Here is a 23,752-nt window from a genome sequence, read left to right as displayed (position 1 = left end):
AGAATTTTTGGTATATTTTTTTTTTGTATTTCTGGTACATTCCATTACTACTGCTATTTTGTAGAACACTGGAGGGGCACATAATTATTTCTAACCTGTTCTGGTGACTACACTCATCATTTTCCAATAATCCTAGCTCCTCTATCAATGGTATGAGGGACCTTTCCTGTGTGCAGGAACCGTCAGAAAGTCTGTCCAATGAGGGCATTCTGCATGAGGGATGGTGGTGTACAGTGGTATGACTCAATTACAAAAAAAAGGCCCCATGTTGATTTTTTGCCACAGGCCCCTTCACATCTCTACATCTCCTAATGATACCAGGACCATGCAACGGCATCTACACCGGACTTCAGTGACATCACTAAATCATGCTGCTCCTAATGGGCTGTCTGTAACATCAGCTCCTCGTGGGAGGAGTCAGATATCTGCTGATAATTGTCATGTGATTCTCTCATGCAGAACTGTTTTGGACGGCTCCCGAGCTGCTCCGGGATCAAAACCTGGCCAGGAGAGGAACCTTTAAAGGGGACGTATTCAGCTTCGCCATCATCCTGCAAGAAGTGGTTGTGCGGGGTCCACCATACTGCATGTCAGGACTCTCAGCTGAGGGTAATAAAACATTACATAGCAGGGCTGATGATTTGGGATGCACACCAATCTGCTGCAGCAAATGCACTGTATGGGCCATACCCTAAAGTTTCCTATTGAATGACAGCAAGCAGAGATCTTGAAAACCGTGAGAGGGATATGTGGTTAGTAGGGTAAAATATCATACAGTGACACTACTTATCTTTTTTCAGAAATCATCAGGAAGGTGAAGAAGCCTCCTCCGTTATGTCGTCCAACTGTGGCCCTTGACCAGGCCCCCCTGGAGTGCATTCAGCTCATGAAGCAATGTTGGAGTGAATTAGCAGAAAGGAGGCCGACATTCGATGAAATCTTCGATCAGGTTGGAAGAAATTTTTGTTAATTTCTTACATATGTCACTTTTGCTGAGGGGAGAGGCTTAATGGAGTGGCACTGAGCAGTTGGGGGGGGAGAGCTCCTGCTGCAGCCAGTTGCCTTACAGCCAGAGAGAGGTTTGTGAAAAAACAGGTGGTGGAATGGCAGAGAATTGTTTTTATTTTTATTAAATAATACAATTATTATTTATTACATTTTGATTGCACTGTTAACAGTGTTTGGACTTCATGACAGCTGCAATGAATGAATGAGAATCATCTGAAAGAAAAATGTCATAGATTATTATAGAAAGTGATGGAGTATAGCCCCTCCCCCGAGGACCAGAGAATGACAGAGGACCCTTATCTATGCGTGTGGTGTAAGGTGTTACTCTCCCGCCTTATCTAGGCCTCCAGCTGTACAATAGCTGTCATTAACACCTCTATCCTGTAATAATAATGAGGCGACTCTGTTTATTCTGCCTCCGTCTGTACAATAAAGCTGACAAGTGATCTGCAGGAAACTGGAAACATCAGCCTATTGTGTGCTCTACTGGCCAGTCTGAAAATGGGGCGGTAGGGGGTATTAAGGAATTGGGCTGCCTTCTGCTCCAGTGCAGAATGAGCATTCTCCCGCATGGAAAACGTAAGTATTTTTTTTACCGACCCAGCAGAATAGAGGGCACTATTGGGGGCAATATTTATACTGGAGGACATTATTGGGGGCAATATTTATACTGGAGGGAACTATTGGGGGCATTTTATGTACAAGGCACATTCTGAGGGGCCACTATGGGGGCATTATAGAAACTAGGGGCATTGCAGGTGGGCATTTTAGATACTGAGGGTAATATGGTGGTTATTATTTATACTGGGGGCACTGTGGGGGGTGTATACTTTATACTGAGGGGACTGCAGAGGTTGGATGTTCCAAAGAAAAACTATATTTATCGGTTTTTTGATGATCGTGAAAAATAGATGCAAAACAAAACAAGAATGGTCATGAAAAACTGACAGTCCGTTTTTTAATGGCGTTGTGCGAACGTAGCCTGAAAGAGCTATTTAGACCATAGGTCATTCATAGAAGGACACAATTAGGCACTAAATGCACTACATGGAAACATATTAATAAGGGATCTGTTAACAGGGTGATACAAGTTGTGAAAATGAACCGAAATATAAGAGAAACATGTAAAAAGCAGCATGAAAAGGGATTAGAGATGTGTAAAATTGAAAATTTGCTTTGACAATAGGACCGTATTACTGGTCTTTGGTTTTAGCGGTTTTTGTGCAGGTAGAAATCTTTTACATTTCGCTCAACTCATCCACTTAGATTGAATCTATTCCTTTAGCTTGACATGTAGGTATCTTACTTACAGTATCTATTGTGTAGTGGGAATGGAAGTGTTAGCATTGGTGCAAATCCAGAGCCTCAGAGGTGTCAGTAGTAAAAATAGCCTTATTTCGCCATCTGCTGGCCTTTCTGCAGTACTGCAACTTAATTTGATTTTCTGGCAATACATATGGAAATTGTATTTCTTTCCAGAAATATTCAGACTAGTCTTCATTCAGATACGTTTATTCACTGTATTAGGCTTCTTTCACACGAGCGTTTCCGGATAAGGTCCGGACAAGGTCCAGATGCGTTGCGGCAAACCCGCGCGAGTAGGTACCCAATTGCGGTCAGTTTTGACTGCGATTGCATTCCGTTTTGCACGCGCGTGATAAAAAACTGAATGTGGTACCCAGACCCGAACTTCTTCACAGAAGTTCAGGTTTGGGTTCAAGGTTGTGTAGATTGTATTATTATAACATGGTTATAAGGGAAAATAATAGCATTATGAATACAGAATGCATAGTAAAATAGCGCTGGAGGGGTTAAAAAATGCAAAAAAATTTTTAACTCACCTTAATCCACTTGTTCGCGCAGCCGGCATCTCTTCTGTCTTCATCTGTGAGGAATAGGACCATTGATGACGTCACTGCGTTCATCACATGGTCCATCACATGATCCATCACCATGGTAAAAGATCATGTGACGGACCATGTGATGAGCGTAGTGATGTCATCAAAGGTCCTATTTCTCACAGATGAAGACAGAAGAGATGCCGGCTGCGTGAACAAGTGGATTAAGGTGAGTTAAAAAATTTAATTTTATTTTTAACCCCTCCAGCCCTATTGTACTATGCATTCTGTATTCAGAATGCTATTATTTTCCCTTATAACTATGTTAAAAGGGAAAATAATAATGATCGGGTCTCCATCCCGATCGTCTCCTAGCAACCGTGCGTGAAAATCGCACCGCATCCGCACTTGCTTGCGATTTTCACGCAGCCCCGTTTACTACTTGTGAAAAACGCACAAAATAGAGCTTGCTGCGATTTTAACGCAACGCACAAGTGATGCGTAAAAATCACCGTTCATGTGAACAGCCCCATAGAAATGAATGGGTTCGGATTCAGTGCGGGTGCAATGCGTTCACCTCATGCATTGCACCCGCGCGGAAAACTCGCCCGTGTGAAAGAGGCCTTAGGCCCCTTTCACACGAGCGAGTTTTCCGCGCGGGTGCAATGCATGACGTGAACGCATAGCACCTGCACTGAATCCTGACCCACTCATTTCTGTGTACATGAGCGTTGTTTTTCACGCATCACTTGTGCGTTGCGTGAAAATCGCAGCATGTTCTATATTCTGCGTTTTTCATCTCCTTCTGTCTCCTTTGTTGAATAGGACCTGTGGTGAGCATTAAATACAGGTAAAGGACCTTTGATGACGTCACTCCGGTCATCACATGGTACGTCACATGATCTTTTACCATGGTGAATCACCATGGTAAAAGATCATGTGACGTACCATGTGATGACCGAAGTGATGTCATCAAAGGTCCTGTTCCTGTAATTAATTCTCACCACAGGTCCTATTCAACAAAGGAGACAGAAGGAGATGCCGGGCTTCGCGATCAAGTGGACTAAGGTGAGTTACATTTTTTATTTTATTTTTTTAACCCCTCCAGCGCTGTTTTACTATGCCTTCTGTATTCAGAATGCTATTATTTTCCCTTATAACCATGTTATAAGGGAAAATAATAATGATCGGGTCTCCATCCCGATCGTCTCCTAGCAACCGTGCGAGAAAATCGCAACGCATCCGCACTTGCTTGCGGATGCTATGCGATTTTCACGCACCCCATTAACTTCTATGGGGCCTGCATCGCGTGAAAATCGCACAATATAGAGCATGCTGCGATTTTCACTCAACGCACAAGTGATGCGTGAAAATCACCGCTCATGTGCACAGCCCCATAGAAATGAATGGGTCGGTATTCAGTGCGGGTGCAATGCGTTCAACTCAAGGCATCGCATCCGCACGGAATACTCGCCCGTGTGAAAGGGGCCTTAGTGTTTAACTGCATTTCTAAAGATCTATGGTGGGACAAATCTTTCACTTTAAGGCTGAGTTTAGTTTTTATCACGCGGGTGCAATGTGTTTTGCACGCGCGTGATAAAAAACTGACTGTGGTTCTTCACTGAAGTTCAGGTTTGGGTTCAAGGTTGTGTAGATGTAATTATTTTCCCTTATAACATGGTTATAAGGGAAAATAATAGCATTCTTTAATACAGAATGCTTAGTAGGTGGTCAATTGAGGGTTAAAAAATAATTAACTCACCTTCTCCTCTTGATCGCGTAGCTGCCGGTCTCTTCTTACTTCTTTAATCATGAGCTGCCGGCTAAAGGACCTGTGGTGACGTCAGATCACATGGTCCAATCACATGGCCCATCACCACTGTGATGGACCATGTGATTGGACCATGTGATCTGACGTCACCACAGGTCCTTTAGCCGGCAGCTCATGATTAAAGAAGTAAGAAGAGACCGGCAGCTACGCGATCAAGAGGAGAAGGTGAGTTAATTATTTTTTATTTTTTAACCCTCAATTGACCACCTACTAAGCATTCTGTCTGGGTACCACAGTCAGTTTTTTATCACGCGCGTGCAAAACGCATTGCACCCGTGCGATAAAAACTGAACAACGGAACGCAATCGCAGTCAAAACTGACTGCAATTGGGTACCTACTCGCGCGGGTTTGCCGCAACGCATCCGGACCTTATCCGGACATGCTCGTGTGAAAGAAGCCTAACCCGGGACGCATCCTGAACAAATCCGTCACGCCCGTGAGAACTCAGCCTAAGGCAGATTTACCAACGTATAGACGCTGTTTTTCTAGCCCAGAAAGTGGGCGGGGCTTTAGAGTTGCGCCGAGTGGTCGTGGCGCGCGCTGCTTTGTATGCCGAGATAGTCCATCCTGGGTAATGAAGGTCTGACATCTCCATTGCATTTCAGTTTAAGACCATCAACAAAGGCAAGAAAACCAACATCATAGACTCCATGCTGCGGATGCTGGAACAGTACTCTAGTAATTTAGAAGATTTGATCCGGGAGAGAACGGAGGAGCTGGAGATCGAAAAACAGAAGACGGAAAAACTGCTCTCACAAATGCTTCCTCCGTGAGTAGAAATCGTGCCATCGAAAACATTTAACCCCTAGACCCATGAGCACTTACATTAAGGGTAGGTCCTCGTGGGGTGGAAATTCGAAGAATAGAATATTATAAAACTGTCTACCTGCAGCCGCCACTAGGGGGAGCTCAGTGCATACAGTTACCATTGAACTGAATGAAAGCTTTAAAAATCCCCATGAGCTCCCTCTAGTGGCCGCTGTAGGAAAACCCTGTGGTTTCAAGCTGAAAAGCAAGAGGAGTTCAGTGCTGGCCCCTCCCCCCTCATCACAGTCACGTGGTCCATTTCCAAGGTAAGTACACCTCCAGTGACCTCCATATGGCGTATGGGACAAATGGACAACCCCTTTAAAGGACTCCTACACTACAGTATTATGAAGAAAGCCCAGAGACTAGGAATAGGTGATGGTGGTGGTGGTGGCGGTGGGGGTTGGGTAAGAAAAAGTCAAAAAGGTTTCCGTTAGAAAAGTCAGTCCAATATATGTTCTTATATATATACAGGCTGACCTAACGCTTCTCACAGCTGAGGGTTTGTTACAATTGTATCTAATGCATACACATTGGTAGCACCTAAATCATTCTCCTTTCCTGACAGTTTGATACAATGTGTCAGAGGAGGGACAATGAATGGGTCTGGAGATCAGAGGAGAATCGCCTGGTGTTAGTATTGGGCCTGTGCAGGTTATAGGCATCTGGATGTAAAGAAGAATGTTTCTGTTCACTGTCAGCAAGCACAGATCTTAAAAATGGTAGGAAATTGAGGCTAAAGTCTATTAGAAAGTCTCAGAGTGGATATCCCTTGACATGAAAAAGGAGAAATTACTGGGTTGGAGATACAATGTACGGCCGGAGTCAGCAACCGTCTGCCCTCCAGCTGTTGTGAAACTACAACTCCCAGCAGGCTGTTCCAGTAAATCTCATGGAAGTGAATGGAGTATGCTGGGAGTTGTAGTTTCATGACAGCTGGCGTGATGAAGGAGCCTAATACACACCTGCTATATTTCTGTTAACCCTTCGGTTCATGTTTTTCAGATCTGTCGCTGAAGTTCTGAAAATCGGAGGCACGGTTGAACCGGAATATTTTGACCAGGTCACCATCTACTTCAGTGACATTGTAGGCTTCACCACCATATCAGCCCTGAGTGAGCCCATCGAGGTGGTCGACCTCCTGAATGACCTTTACACCCTGTTCGATGCAGTTCTTGGAAACCATGACGTGTATAAGGTAAGTGATGGATGATCACCTACTAAACCAAGCCAGTACAACCCCCAGCTTTCTCCAGACCCTGATTGGAGTGAGATTTCTCCATTGTCTTCTATGTGGTTCTAGCATTCTATTCATTAACCATAAAGTCCAGGATGAACAGTACTAGAGGTCCATCAGAAAAACAAAATGTAATGACCATAAGTGCAAAGAACTTGTGGGAAGGTCCCCTCACCACCCCAGGTACAGCAGCTGAAAACCCCAATGATCAGCTGTGACCAGGAAAGATTAAAGGACCTTAACCTGTAGAGCTTGGAAGAAAGACGAGACAGAGGGGATATGAGAGAAACTGCTAAATACATAAAGGGAATCAACAAGGTAAAAGAGGAGAGAATATTTACAAGAAGAAAAACTGCTACAAGAGGACATAGTTTTAAATTAGAGGGGCAAAGGTTTAATAGTAATATCAGGAAGTATTACTTTACTGAGAGAGTAGTGGATGCATGGAAAAGCCTTCCTGCAGAAGTGGTAGCCGCAAATACAGTGAAGGAGTTTAAGCATGCATGGGATAGGCATAAGGCCATCCTTCATATAAGATAGGGCCAGGGGCTATCCATAGTATTCAGTATATTGGGCAGACTAGATGGGCCAAATGGTTCTCATCTGCCGACACATTCTATGTTTCTATGATCGCCGAAAGAAGATGAACCTGGTGCACATTTATCCTGCAGTGGCCACTACAGGACAAAGATGGCATTGCATGGTGTCTATTTATATGTACAGGCTGTGAAACGGGTAGGAGCCCATCTAGGATGTCCAAAGGCCCTGAATGGAGTCTTAGGCCTCATGCACACGACCGTTGTGTGCACCCGTGGCCGTTGTTCCGTTTTCCGTGACTTTCAATGGGTCCGTTGAAAACTCGGAAAATGCACCGTTTGTCATCCGCCTCCGTGATCCGTGTATTCTGTCCGTCAAAAAAATATGACCTGTCCTATTTTTTTGACGGACAACGGTTCACGGACCCATTCAAGTCAATGGGTCAGTGAAAGAACACGGATGCACACAAGATTGGCATCCGTGTCCATGATCCGTGGCCGTAGGTTACTTTCATACAGACGGATCAAAAGATCCGTCTGCATAAAAGCTTTTTCGTGAAAACTCAGATCCGACAGTATATTCTAACACAGAGGCGTTCCAATAGTGATGGGGACGCTTCAAGTTAGAATATACTACGAACTGTGTACATGACTGCCCCCTGCTGCCTGGCAGCACCCGATCTCTTACAGGGGGCTGTGATCCGCACAATTAACCCCTCAGGTGCTGCACCTGAAGGGGTTAATTGTGCGTATCATAGCCCCCTGTAAGAGATCAGGGGCTGCCAGGCAGCAGGGGGCAGACCCCCCTCCCTCCCCAGTTTGAATTTCATTGGTGGCCAGTGCGGACCCCCGGCCCCCCCTCCCTCTATTGTATTTATATCATTGGTGGCACAGTGTGCACACCCCCGGCTCCCCCTCCCTCTACTGTATTTATATCATTGGTGGCACAGTGTGCGCCCCCCCGGCCCTCCCTCCCTCTATTGTATTTATATCATTGGTGGCACAGTGTGCGGCCCCCCCCGGCCCCCCCTCCCTCCCTCTATTGTATTTATATCATTGGTGGCCAGTGTGCGGCCCCCCTCCTTCCCTCTATTGTATTTATATCATTGGTGGCACAGACAGCGCAGCAGCCAGCAGGTAAGTATGATGCTTCTAATATTGCTAAGTAACCATGGAAACCAGGACTGCAGTAGCGTCCTGGTTGCCATGGTTACCGATCGGAGCCCCAGCGATTAAACTGGGACTCTGATCGGAACTTTCTGCTGCCACCAATGATCGGGGGGGGGAGAGGGGGGCCGCACACTGTGCCCCCAATGATATAAATACAATAGAGGGAGGGAGGGAGGGCCAGGGGGGGCCGCACACTGGCCACCAATGATATAAATACATCAGAGGGAGGGGGGCCGGGGGGGGCCGCACACTGGCCACCAATGATAATACAATAGAGGGAGGGAGGGGGGGGGCCGCACTAGCCACCAATGATATTCAAACTGGGGAGGGAGGGGGGTCTGTCCCCTGCTGCCTGGCAGCCTCTGATCTCTTACAGGGGGATATGATACGCACAATTAACCCCTTCAGGTGCGACACCTGAGGGGTTAATTGTGCGTATCACATCCCCCTGTAAGAGATCGGGTGCTGCCAGGCAGCAGGGGGCAGTCATGTACAGAGTTAGTAGTATATTCTAACTAGAAGCGTCCCCATCACCATGGGAACGCCTCTGTGTTAGAATATACTGTCGGATATGAGTTTTCACGCTGTAACTCAAATCCGATGGTATTTTCTAACATAGAGGCGTTCCCATGGTGATGGGGACGCTTCAAGTTAAAATATACCATCGGATTGGAGAAAACTCCGATCCGATGGTATAAAAGGGACTCCTGACTTTACATTGAAAGTCAATGGGGACGGATCCGTTTGAAATGGCACCATATTGTGTCAACGTCAAACGGATCCGTCCCCATTGACTTGCATTGTAATTCAGGACGGATCCGTTTGGCTCCGCACGGCCAGGCAGACACCAAAACGACTTTTTTTTCATGTCCGTGGATCCTCCAAAAATCAAGGAAGACCCACGGACGAAAAAACGGTCACAGATCACGGACCTACGGACCCCGTTTTTGCGGACCGTGAAAAAATACTGTCGTGTGCATGAGGCCTCAGTGTGTCACAGACAAGTAGTTCTAGCATTGTATTCATCAATAGAGACAAGCAAAGTTCTCTAAAATTCCATTCGTCTGCTTTGCTGAATTTTACAAAAAAATTTGCTTTGTGATGAATTACTTCGTCATGAAGCGCATTTCTTTGTACATAGCGGGTGCAATGACAGAGAACGGCGATTGAGCAGCCCCCCTCCCCCCTGTCATTGAACCCCTCAGATGCCGCGTTCACTTCTGATTGTGGCATCTAAGATCCATACTAAAGCATTTCACTGTTTGCAAATAAAATAAAAATATTTAATCATACTCACCTCATCCGTTTGATTGCAAAGGGGCTGCTGCGGCCATCTTGCTTGAAGATCTAGTGCAAAATCTCGCACGGCGCACAATAATGTAATCACATCGGCCGTTGTGGTGGCATCATACATCACCGCGCACAAGATTTTGCGCGGGATCTTCAAGTAAGATGGCCATCTTTTTACCGCCATTTCAGGGAAAATAGATTCGTTACCACGAAGCACGAGGAAATTCGGCTTTGCGGAGAATCAAATTTTTCCTGAAATTTGGATTGAAGTCCACTTCGTGAACCTCGATTCGCTCTACACTATTCATCAACCATAAAGTTCAGGATGAACAGTACTATCAGGAAAAAATGGGATCTAGTGCAAGGACTTAGGGCTCACTCACACGATCGTATAAATGGGTCCGCATCCGTTTTTTTTGCAGAATGGGTGTGGACCCATTCATTTCAATAGGATGCTGTCCTCATCTGTAGCTCTGTTCCGCGGCCCCGCAATTGCGGACAAGAATAGGCCTTTTTATCATACTGTCGGCCATGTGCGGTCCGCAAATTGCGGAATGCATACGGGCTGGTATCAGTATTTTGCGGATCCATAAATTGCGGACTGCAAAATACCGTGGTCGTCTGAATCTAGCCTTATGGAAAGATCAGCTCACCGTCCTAGATACAGCAGCTGAAAACCTCAAGGATCAGCTGTGATCACCGAAGGAACATGCAGCTGGTTCACATTTGCCCTACAGTGGCCACTACAGGAGAACAATGGTATTACATGGTGTCCATTCATATGTACAGGCTGTGAAAAGGATAGGAACCTCGTCTATGATGTTGTCCTAATGAGATTAACCCCTTTACAACAATTTTAACCCCATAGCAGCTCTAAATAACGAGTCCAATTTAATTGCAACACTTTTTCAGCCTCTGGATGCAAACAAGAATGCTCCCCTTCACTGACAGCAAGTGGAGATCTTGCTTTTTTATACTTACCTCCTGATGTCTTTCTATCCTGAGAACCCTTCCACCTCTGCCTAGATTCTTCAAGACACAAGCGTCTCGCACTAAGACCACAGGAACTGTCTCTTTGCAGGTGGAGACCATTGGCGATGCCTACATGGTGGCCTCAGGGCTTCCCAAGAGGAACGGAAACAAGCACGCAGCCGAAATTGCCAACATGTCTCTAGACATCCTCTGCTCTGTGGGCACCTTCCAGATGAGACACATGCCGGACGTGCCGGTCAGGATCAGGATAGGTTTGCACTCAGGTGGGGGGTAACACAGTAGTGACGGTGGACAGTTGTAACTCTCAAAAGCGGTGGTCCGACCCAAGTATCATGGTTTTGACTTTGTCTTCTCCTCCAGGACCTTGTGTAGCCGGAGTCGTTGGCCTCACTATGCCACGTTACTGTCTATTCGGAGACACTGTGAACACAGCTTCACGAATGGAATCCACAGGACTGCGTAAGTGGTGGGAACCTCAGGATCATCTATGGGGGGGATAGGAGTAGGTTAAAAATCAAACTGGTTAAACTATATGAGCTCACATGGTCATATCTGTCATATAGAAGTATGTGCCAATAGTCATAATTTCAAGTAATTTACTGGAAGCCACGAGGCAAACACATCGGACATTTAAACTTTGTCCACTTCCTACATATACTATATCACACATTTTTTTATTTGACATATTTAACATCCTTGGAGGTCTAGGGTGATAAAGGGGTTTATACTGATATCCATTTCCCATGTGATCTATGATGATATTAGTTAATATCTAATATCCCTGGATGTCTTTGGTGATAAAAGAGTTAATATTGACAATCATTATCCACGATGGTCTATGATAATTAAGGGTTAATATCTAATATCCCTGGAGGTCTAGGGTGATAAAGGGACCAATATTGATATCCATTATTTATGGTGATCTATGATAGTGATGGTATCCCTGGAACTGTAGGTTGATAAAGGGGTTAATACGGCTATCCTTTATTCATGGTGGTCTATGATGGTTGTATGTTAATAACTCACATCCCTGGGGGTCTAGGGTGATAAAGGGGTTAATATCAATATTATTAGTTATAGTAGTCTATGATGGTCATGGGTTAATATCTAATATCCCTGGAAGTCTAGTGTGATGAAAGGGTTAATACTTATATCCATTATGCATGGTGGTCTATGAAAGCTATGGGCTAATACCCCAGGAGATCTAGGGTGATAAAGGGGCTACTACTGATATCCATTATCCATGGTGGTCTATGATAGTTGTGAGTTAATATCTGACATCACTGGAGGTCTACTGTGATAAAGGGGTTAATAATGCTATCCTTTATTCATGGTGGTCTATGACAGTTATCAGCTAATATCCCAGGGGGTCTAGGGTGATAAAGGGGCTACTACTGATATCCATTATTTATGGTGCTTTACAGGGGCGTAGCTATAGGGGGTGCAGAGGTAGCAGTCACTACCGGGCCCAGGAGCCTGAGGGGCCCCAAAGACCCTTGTACCACATGAGAAGACACCTGTTTTATAGAAGGTGCATGCTGGTCAAGTTACACCTCTGGCTGGAGGGAAGGGGTAAGGTGAAGAATTTGGCATGGTGGGGGGTGCAGTTTAAATTTTTGCCCCAGGCAGCAGGAAGGCAATGTGCTTCCCTGTCCCTGGCCACAAAGCAATGAGGGATGGGGGCCCCAAGCTGAACTCTTGCACCAGGGCCCATGAGCCATTAGCTACGCCCCTGCTGCTTTATGATGGTTGTGGGTTAATATCTGACATCCCTGAAGGTCTAGGGAGCAGATATTAACCAGTTACCCCCTTAAATTTGCAGGAAAAACACTCCCACAAAAAGATGCATATGTGACCATACCAGTAAGGGGCACCTTCACAAATTCTAACCTGGCAATAGTGTAAAGGGACCTGAAGTCCTCAGCATCCATTTTGTAAAGGACTATTCTTATATATGACCGTTCACGTCTTCACAGCTTACAGAATCCACGTCAACCAAAGCACGGTGGCCACGCTGCGTGCCCTAAAGGAAAACTATAAGATACAAGTTAGAGGGAAAACAGAATTAAAGGTAAGGCTGTGAGCTGTCTGGGTATAGTGCGGATATATACTGCCAGTAATAAATATATATGATGTACTGTCCAGCCAGTGGGTGCCATCAGGCGGCATCTATAGTGGGCACAGTCACGCCCGGACCACCAGTGTTATAATGGAGCATGGTAGGGGCCCCGTATTTTGTATTGCGATCTGAAAGGCTTGCAAAAGGAAAATAAAACCGTTGGTTGTTTGTAGCCACCAGATGGCAGCTTATTAACTTCAAGACGCCACCTGGTAACAGCCACTTACTTACACAGATATGGCAGCACTGACTTTTCAGCCGCCACCTACTTTACTAAAGTAAGGTCCCTTGCAGACGAGCGTTCCTCCCGCAGCGAGTCCGCATCGCAGCTCCCGGCCTGACCTCCCAGCGCTGACGGGATTCACATAGCATTATGCCAGTGTTGTCCAATACATTCCAGAACTGTAACCCTGGGTTCACACCTGAGCGTTTTACAGCGCGTTCAAACGCGCTGTAAAACGCTCAAGACATGAAAACCAATGCTTCCCTATGGGAATGGTTCACACCTGGGCGTTTTACAGCGCGTACGAACGCGCTGTAAAACGCCCGACGCTCAAACAAGTACTTGAGCTTCTTTGGGGCGTTTTGACGCGCGTTTGTGGCCATAGGACACTGCAGTCAATGACACAAACGCGCGTTCACTATTACAAAAACACGCGTCAGAAACGCGTTTGACGCGCGTTTGGGAAACGCTCAGGTGTGAACCCAGGGTCAGGGTTACATAGCATCATAAATCAATATAATGCTATGTGAATCCCGTCAGCGCTGGGAGGTCAGGCCGGGAGCTGCGATGCGGACTCGCTGCGGGAGGAACGCTCATCTGCAAGGGGCCTAACCCTGGGTTCACACCTGAGCGTTCCTCAAACGCGCGTTCTACGTGCGTTTTTGTAGCGCGTTTTTATGCGCGTTTTTTGTAATAGTAAACGCGCGTTTGACGCGCGTTTGTGTCATTGACTGCAGTGTCCTATGGCCACAAACGCGCGTCAAAACGCCCCAAAGAAGCTCAAGTACTTGTTTGAGCGTCGGGCGTTTTACAGCGCGTTCGTACGCGCTGTAAAACGCCCAGGTGTGAACCCTTCCCATAGGGAAGCATTGGTTTTCATGTCTTAAGCGTTTTACAGCGCGTTTGAACGCGCTGTAAAACGCTCAGGTGTGAACCCAGGGTTATAGTAAAGGTAGAAGGGAGATTGCAAAAAAAAAAAAAAAAAAACGATACCGCCTTGTACAGTTCTGTTTTGTTTGTTTTTTTCTTTAGGGAAAAGGTATAGAAGAAACGTACTGGTTAGTAGGAAAAGACGGTTTCACCAAACCATTACCAATGCCGCCAGATGTAAAGCCAGGGTAAGCATATTTTTAAGTGCCGTATATACTCGAGTATAAGACGAGTTTTTTGGCACATATTTTTGTGCTCAAAAAGCCCCCTCGTCTTATACTCGAGTCTAGGTCTTGATTGCGAAAATTCGCAAAAAAAAATCGCATTCAAAAATTCGCATGAACTGGTATTTTCCCAAAAATCTAATATTCGCTTTAGTTGGTTTTTGTACTGTTAAAGTTATTGTTGATACCATATTGTTTTTCTTTGAAATAAATATTCAAAAACCTTTAACCTACTGATGCCTCAATTAATGTAATTTTATTGGTACGGTATCTATTTTTATTTTTGAAATTTACCAGTAGCTGCTGCATTTCCCACCCTAGTCAATAATTTTTCCCATTTTTGGGGGGTAAAATTAGGGGCCTCGGCTTATATTCGGGTCGGCTTATACTCGAGTATATACGGTATGTCTATGCACCACTTTTGTGCTGCAACCTGGGTTTTTCCGTTTCGAGGGGTTAATCCTGGTCACATCTTTTGCTCAGAAGGGACTTTTGGTCTGTAAATTAGGGAGACTGTTCACACTATGCAGACTGACCCTCTACGTTCATAGAGTCAGGGCCAGATCATGTACAGTACGGTAACTCTTAGTCCCCGCTACTTTGACACTAGCGGCAAGGAACTCCAGGAGGCTGTTCCGGCGGGTGAACAGCCTGTCGGGTCCGTGCTGACGCTAGTGCTAGGAGTTCCGGCAGCAGCGAATGCCGAGAGGCGGCCGCAATCAAAGTACTACAAATATAACACAGAGCGTCTAACTGCTAGCACCACATGGTTCTCAAATAACACCGTCATACGTTGTCCAAATGACACACACAGTTACCTAAATAACAAGGATACGCAGTGCAAATTGGTGTTCAGTGCCACACGATGCCAAGTAATTACTGCCATGCAGTGAGTGAATAACGCTGCCATATGTTGTCCAAATTTAAACACAGTTGCCTTAAGAACAATGCTGTGCAGTGAAAATTAGTTTACAGTGCCACACAATTACAATTAAATACCACCATACGGTAACCATATAACACCGCCATATGATGTCCAAATAACACACACAGTTACCTAAACAACAATACTACAGAGTTTAAATTAGTATACTATGCCTCACAATGCCACAGTAAATACTGCCATACAGTGACCAAGTAACACCACCATACTGTATGTTGTCCTAATAACACATGGAGCGACCTAAATAGCAGTGCCACACAGTGCAAATTAGTATGCAAAGCCATACAATGCCAAGCAAATACCGCCTTACAGTGACTGATTAACACATCCATATTTTTTTTCCAAATAACATACATAGTTACCTACACAGCAGTGCTTTACAATGCACCATCCAAAATACACTGCAAGACTGCACCATGCCAAGTGAATACCGCCATACAGTGTTCAAATCATACTGGCATACAGTGACGAAATAACAGGTCCATGCGTAAAGTAATCTCATAAGAGTGCCATACAATGTCTAGATAATACCGCTATACTATTAATATTGAGATTCATGGTAGTCACAACCCTCAGGGTCAGCGGGAGTCGTTAATGTGCCCTGCGAGACCACAGAAGTAGCACACTACGTGGCGACATACTGTATGGACGCCCATGAGTGGCAGTACTATAGTGGTAGTACCATGCACAGTCTCAATGCTTGACCAAAATCTGTCCAGAATGGCATGCTCTTTTATGGCCTTGCCTAAGTTGCAGTGCAACCGGCAGGTGGGTGGCGGTGTAACCTGATTAGCATCTAGTGTCCGTAAATGCGTCATGGCCCTTTTAGGATACATTTTTTTCCAGACAATTTCAGTCCATTACGATTTTAGTCCTGCCCAATTATTTACATCGTCGGAAAATATTTGTGATTTCTGTTTACGCAGTAATAATCGCAGACCTTTCATGACATATAGCGGCATTATTACTGAATTGTAAAACGTGGGATTTCAGCTGTTTATTTTGCATCTTAAACACCTTCATAGGCGGATGTCTGAAAGCTTATGGGCCGTCATAAAACAAAAATATGGCGTGCATTCTGATGCATGGCGGTATTGCTTTTATGGAGCACAATAAATTCTCTTTAATAGCGTAATATCTCCAGGCAAAGGAAAACCGCTCGCCTCGCTGTAAGCAGGTAATTGCAAGTGAAAAGATGCAAAAAAAATGACGAGGGGGCAAATAAATCCAACGATCAGCATAATGGGAGAAGTGATTGAGTAAAACGGGAATCGGACGGAGCTGCCGGAGATGTAAATAAACTGACAAATATCTTATTGTTAATGTGCAGTCACCGTGATGTACGAGCGGCTGCGGAATATTAATGAATAAGGTGCGGTAGAACTTTTTGAAAGTCTATGACTGATCCTAGACCCCAGCTGAGAACCTCAAGAGGTCAATGTGATTGGTCAGGTACCGTAAGATGTCACTTAAAGCAGCAGTGCTGTAGCCCTAAAAGATTACCCCATGGGCAAGCGGTACCTACTAATTATTTTACTAATTGTTGGTTGCTATCTAGTCCCACCCCAACACTGCAGATTTTCTTTATTGAATATTACCATACAGTGACTGAATAATACTGCCATACAGTCAGTGAATAATACTGTCATACAGTCAGTGAATAATATTGTCATACAGTCAGTGAATAATACTGCCATACAGTGACTGAATAATACTGTCATACAGTGACTGAATAATACTGCCATACAGTGACTGAATAATACTGCCGTAAGTCACTGAATAATACTGCCATACAGTGAATAAATAATACTGCCAGCCAGTCACTGAATAATACTGTTGTAAGTCACTGAATAATACTGTTATACAGTCACTGAATAATACTGCTATACAGTCACTGAATAATACTGTTATACAGTCACTGAATAATACTGTCATACAGTGACTGAATAATATTGCCATACAGTCACTGAATAATACTGTCATACAGTAACTGAATAATATTGCCATACAGTCACTGAATAATACTGCTGTAAGTCAGGGAATAATACTGCCATAAAGTGAATAAATAATACTGCCATACAGTGACTGAATAATACTGTCATACAATGACTGAATAATATTGCCATACAGTCACTGAATAATACTGCCGTAAGTCACTGAATAATACTGCTATACAGTCACTGAATAATATTGTCATACAGTCACTAAATAATACTGTCATACAGTGACTGAATAATACTGTCATACAGTAACTGAATAATATTGCTATACAGTCACTGAATAATACTGTCATACAGTGACTGAATAATATTGCCATACAGTCACTAAATAATACTGTCATACAGTGACTGAATAATATTGCCATACAGTGACTGAATAATACTGTCATACAGTAACTGAATAATATTGCTATACAGTCACTGAATAATACTGCTGAAAGTCACTGAATAATACTGCCATAAAGTGAATAAATAATACTGCCATACAGTCACTGAATAATGGTCTAGCTTTGTAAATGAGGTTAATGCCAGTGTTGTTGGAGTTTTTTTTTTGTGTAGTGTTTAAAACCAGCTTCCTCGGAGGTCCAGTGTATTGAAGGGGTTACACGCTGATGTTTACTTACCTCCCCAGGCTGCAGCAATGTCTCTCTCTCTGGCAGTAGGTTGATTGCCATGTGCTGATCGTATTCAGCACCCCCTTCCTGTCCTCCACTGCTGTTCCACAATGATTGGGCAGAGGGATTTCACAAGCGCTCTGCCTCATCACATCTAAGGGAAACTTAGAATTTTCCTTATCCTTCCCAGATGAAGGAAAGTAGCATCCCTCATCCACCCCTAGAAACCACATTGATGACATGGATACAAAGAATATGAACTACAAGCAACTGGACAATTGACCCATATACACTGCAGGGGAGGAGCCTCAATAAGGACAACCCCCGAAGGGATTATCCACATTACCTTATTAGGGAAATAATAGAAGTAATAGAAGGAGATCCCCTTTTGGCCAGAATGGAGAGTGATCTGTCTGAAAGATCTATCCTGCCCATGTGAATGGACATGGTGTAATGCTTAATTTCACCTGTGGTGGTGCTGCAGGGAATTTAAACACTTTATGGAAAGTTTCCCCACAAATTACAGTTGATGGAGGGGAGATCCCAGCAGGGGAGGACACTCTGTGATCATCTTAGGGTCCATTCACACGTCCGTAGTATTGTCACGGATGGTGTTGCAGAAAACTAGAAGTCACAAATAAAGATCCGACTGACTTGATCCCAAACTAAGGAACATATGGGTGAGCCCTATAAAAGCCCTAGAGCTCTCCCGGACTGTTCAGCCCATGCAGAGATCTTAAAGATAGAATATTGCATGCCCTCGTACCTAGACTGAGTGACACCTGAAAACCCCACAATAGTGAGGGGACACGACCACCGGCTCCCTGCACTTAATACGGAGGGAGTCAGGGTCACCTAGAATCAAGCCAACAGGAAAACACAAATAAAGGAAAAGACTTATCTGAGGACCCAGCAGTTGCAGCATCTAGCAGTGAGCACAATCCAGGAAGTTGTAAAAACCGCAAAGTGATGAAGTATAGGAGGGGATATAAAGGGAGGCAATCAGTGCAACTAGATGACAGCTGAGAGAGGGAAACGAGAGGACAAAACGAAACCAAAACAAAAGAACCTCAAGCAAGAGGTACTGAAGAACGTCTGTCAGAGCTTCTCAGATATCTGGCGGTGACAAGTATATTGCGGATTCGCAATACACCCGGACGGCACCCCCCCTAGAACTGCCTATTCTTGTCCACAAGTTTGGGGCCGCGCTCCGGAAATGCGGATGCGGGGAGCACATAGTGTGCTTTCCGCATCTCTTCATCTCTTCCGGCTCCATAGAGAATGAATGGGTCCGCACCCGTTCCCGATATTGCGTAACGGGTACGGACCCATTTGCGGACGTGTGAATGGACCCTTACTGTTAAAGGGGTTGTCCTACGAAAAATATTCTACCTTTTAAACCAGCCCCAGGATCTGAATACTTTTGTAATTGCATATAATTAAAAATGTTGTATAGCCACTGAGCTGTTCATTAAAATGTATCTGTATTGCGCCACCTACTGTTTGTTCTTTTCCTTATTTCTTGTCCACCTTACTGAGGTGGTCGCACATGCTCAGTTTAAATCTTCAACTGTCACCAGCTGTATCATTTGTTAGAAGCTGTCTCAATTACAGGGAAAGAGCAGCAGCAGAAAGGACACCCCCGAGCTGTAATAGGGAGAGAGGTGCAACAAGGAGTTGTGATAGGGAGAGAGGGGCAGCAAGGAGGACACATAGCAGAGCAATAATTGGGGAGATCTCTGGATCCATGTGAGGCACAGGGCTGGGTCTAGCTTTGTTAGAAAGGTATTGTCATGTGCTGTATGATGTCCCCAGTGTTTGAGGGGGCCTAAAAATGCCAGTATAAATGGCACGTGACAGTTGGGGGCCCTCTTAAAGATTTTGCTTTCACGTTCACTCTGTGATTATACCGTAAAAATTTATTTGTAACATAATAGAAATTAAAAAAATAAAATAAATAAACATTCCATTTTTAACCCTTGAGTTACCCTTTGTGCACACCGCTAACTAATGACATATATATATATATATCCACTGCAGGTGTAATGCCCACGGGTTAACAGCGGATGAAATTGCAGAGTTCAAAAGAAAAAAAGCGGAAAAGCTGCTTGCTAAACAGGAAGAGAGGAGTAGAGATGAGGTAGATCCCGTTGTCTGGTCTTTCTGTGTGCATGATATATATTCATTTATGTATCTCAGACAGGAACCAGTGAGGAATAACACTGCCAGCCATGTGCAAGATTGTGTGCATTACTGTCGGGGGGGTATTTGGACTATGACCCATAGAAAAATGGCAACTAAAATCGATTTACATGATATCCAACTATATTAGCGAAATATGTGCCCTAACCATGCCTCCTGCAGCCCCGGACCATGCATGACTGCTATGCACATAGATGATTTGATGCCAAAACAATGCTGCATACCCTTCATTCTCAGGATCATTGGGGGGGGGGGGGGGGGCCCAGAGGTTGGACCGCCAGCGATTACAAAGTGGTGGTGACATAACTTAGCAATATGCTATCACTTTTACTACACTAGCCTATCCTATACAATGTTATACTATACAGTACCTTACAGTGTTATAATATACTGTTCTAAACAATACTATTCTATACTATATTGTAGTATGGAATAATCTCCTATACAATTTTACACTATACTATGTCATACGATACTATACTTTACAGTGTTATAATACACTGTCCTAAACAATACTATACTCCGTTATACTGGTAAATTATAATATACAATCAAATACAAGACTGTGCTGTGTTATTATATGCATTTTCTTACTATTCTATCCAGTATACTGTGTTAAACTATACTATATATACCGTACTATCCTATCCTATACTGTACAATCCTATACTATACTATATATACCGTACTATCCCATCCTATACTGTACAATCCTCTACTATACTATATATACCGTACTATCCTATTCTATACTGTACAATCCTCTACTATACTATATATACCGTACTATCCTATCCTATACTGTACAATCCTATACTATACTATATATACCGTACTATCCTATCCTATACTGTACAATCCTATACTATACTATATATACCGTACTATCCTATTCTATACTGTACAATCCTATACTATACTATATATACCGTACTATCCTATTCTATACTGTACAATCCTATACTATACTATATATACCGTACTATCCTATCCTATACTGTACAATCCTATACTATACTATATATACCGTACTATCCTATACTGTACAATCCTATACTATACTATATATACCGTACTATCCTATCCTATACTGTACAATCCTATACTATACTATATATACCGTACTATCCTATTCTATACTGTACAATCCTATACTATACTATATTACCGTACTATCCTATCCTATACTGTACAATCCTATACTATACTATATATACCGTACTATCCTATTCTATACTGTACAATCCTATACTATACTATATATACCGTACTATCCTATCCTATACTGTACAATCCTATACTATACTATATATACCGTACTATCCTATTCTATACTGTACAATCCTATACTATACTATATTACCAGGGCTGCCATCAGGAACTTCAGGACACCATGCAGGCAAACCATGTGGCCCCTTTCCCCCCAGGCTTTCTCACATTTATAGCAACAACTTTACCATTAATTAGTAACTTTAACGTTGCAGAAAAATGTGTTGTTTACCGTAAAAAAAAATTGCTAGAAATTAAAAGTTAGATTTTTCTGCCATAACCTTTACTAAGAAAGTCACCTTATAGATCTCTGCTGTAAATTGATTGAACCCTAAATGTTCTATATAGGAGGCAATAGACTTACCACAACTCGATAGGACTTCTAAGGACTAATACGTACAGTAATATATGTATATTTTGTGTATATATATATTACACCTGTCACTGACTCCAGATCAGTTATTTGTATGTCAATATACGCCAACAGTCCTTTAGTTATACACCCAAAAACTGGCGGTGGAATACAGATAAGACGACTCCTTTAGTCCCTTCCATTATGTGCGCATGCACAGCAGTCCTCTCAATGCGTTCCATGGCTGGTTTGTGGGTGCCCATAGGAGAATGTGGCTGTGTAATGTATTGACACACAAATTACTGATCCAGATTCAGTGGCAGGAGTTCTATACATGTTTGCAGTGCTTATTAGGACTTGCCAGAGGTGACAGATTTCCTTTAAAAAAGCTACTAAACAGTATCACTATTTATTTGATATTATGCCTGAGAAGAAAACAGTAATACTATTTAGTAGCTATTTAGGCGCAGAAATTCCTACCCCTATAGAGTAGTGGGTAAGGCAGCTACCTGCTGTACAGAAGGTCTGAGGTTCAACTCCCAGCTAAGACCTGTGATATCATGTCATTAGTAAAAGTTATGACAACAAATGTGACTTTAAAGGGGTTATCCGAGTTATTTTTTTGTTCTTTCTATGTTCCTAACTAAGCAAATGTAACAGCTTTCCAATTCACTCACTTTATCTCCAGTGGCTGGTTTCTCAGATTTCACTGAGGGTCACATGACCTGTGATGTCAGCTCCTCTCCCTGCTCTGATAAAGGTCGTTTGTCACTGTGCTGGCCACGCCCCCCCCCCCTTCACTGCCGCCTACTCTCTGCTAGGATTCTTAACCCCTTCAGCTGCACAGCTCTGCAGGCAGTGATCGAGGAGGCAATGCTGGGCACTGGAGCTGACATACTAGAGAGAGCATTGCACAAGAAGGTAGGGGGAAGATCCTGTGTGTATTAGCAGTGTCATTATACAGCTGGGACTTGTAGTCCTACACATACAACAGGCTGCAGAGTCTCCCAGCAGCCAGACATGTCACTCAGGGCAGCTCTTGTATTCACTCCCTTAGCAGAGCAGGGGGAGGGGCAGAGATTGTTTTTATTGCATGTAAACAAAGGGCCAGAAAAGAACCAGGGAAATTGCTTAGCTCAGTAATATATCAGATTTTCAGTGCTATATTATTTTTTTTCATAACTCAGACAACCCCTTTAACATTCCAGCTTTTCTTTTATGGTAAAGGTTACATTTTTCTGCAAAATGAATGTTACTAAAAAAAAACTACTAAAATTACAATAAATGCATACTTGCAACAAAACAGTATTTTGTATCCTTGTGATCATAATAACCTGAACAGTATAGGGAACACATTGTTTATGATGATCAGTAAACGGCTTAAATAAAAATGGGTTTAAGTTTTTCACTTTTCAGTACTATACTATTCTATTTAATATTGTGCCTGTGAAGAAAACAGTAATAATATTTAGTAACTTTTTAAGCACAGAAAATCCAGTCCCTCCAATAGGGCAGGTCTATGGTGTGATGGTAAATCTACTGCCTGCCCTAGAGAACGTCTGGGGTTCAAATCCCAACAAACACCTGTAAAATGATTTCTTTAGTTCAAGTCTATGTGCTGGGAGAGGAGCCCATGTCCAGCCCAAGGGCCACACATCTTCATTGGTATTCATTGCACTGACATTAATATTAATGAGCCTGCTAATGTAACTGGGTCCTTGACTGAAGTACCACCATTACTGGCCAGATGGAAGCTCTGTGTATCACACCAATCTATCTTTTACTATACAACACAATCTTATGCTATACTATACTCTTTTTTTACTATACAATGCTAATCTATACAACCTTATACTATACTATGATGTCTTTTACTATACTATCTTATACCATACTCTACTATACTATACAATGCTACACTGTACAACCTTATACTATATTATACTATAGTATACTATACTCTTTTTTTTTTTTTACTATACTATACAATGCTAAGCTATACAACCTTATACTGTATTATACTATGATGTTTTTTACTATACTATACTATACTATCTTATACCATACTCTACTATACAGGGTGGGCCATTTATATGGATACACCTCAATAAAATGGGAAATGGTTGGTGATATTAACTTCCTGTTTGTGGCACATTAGTATATGT

The 23,752-nt window shown here is 43.3% G+C and overlaps 1 protein-coding gene across 1 annotated transcript in view; it reads left to right on the top strand.

The window, feature by feature from the left end:
* Positions 1-19,984, top strand: part of LOC122931345 (retinal guanylyl cyclase 2-like) — a 77,209-nt gene extending 57,225 nt beyond the window's left edge. Inside the window, exons 11-20 of the mRNA XM_044285411.1 lie at positions 460-609; positions 801-949; positions 5,284-5,447; positions 6,491-6,683; positions 10,800-10,974; positions 11,072-11,170; positions 12,688-12,782; positions 14,086-14,171; positions 19,805-19,904; positions 19,964-19,984. Of these exons, the coding sequence (XP_044141346.1) occupies positions 460-609; positions 801-949; positions 5,284-5,447; positions 6,491-6,683; positions 10,800-10,974; positions 11,072-11,170; positions 12,688-12,782; positions 14,086-14,171; positions 19,805-19,904; positions 19,964-19,984 (1,232 nt within the window). The remainder of the gene's footprint in view (positions 1-459; positions 610-800; positions 950-5,283; positions 5,448-6,490; positions 6,684-10,799; positions 10,975-11,071; positions 11,171-12,687; positions 12,783-14,085; positions 14,172-19,804; positions 19,905-19,963) is intronic.
* The last annotated feature ends 3,768 nt before the right edge of the window (positions 19,985-23,752 follow it).

Source organism: Bufo gargarizans, chromosome 3 (assembly GCF_014858855.1).
Source record: "Bufo gargarizans isolate SCDJY-AF-19 chromosome 3, ASM1485885v1, whole genome shotgun sequence".
Lineage (NCBI taxonomy): Eukaryota > Metazoa > Chordata > Amphibia > Anura > Bufonidae > Bufo > Bufo gargarizans.
Note: the sequence above shows the minus strand (reverse complement) of the source record. Positions and strands in the feature narration are given on the sequence as shown.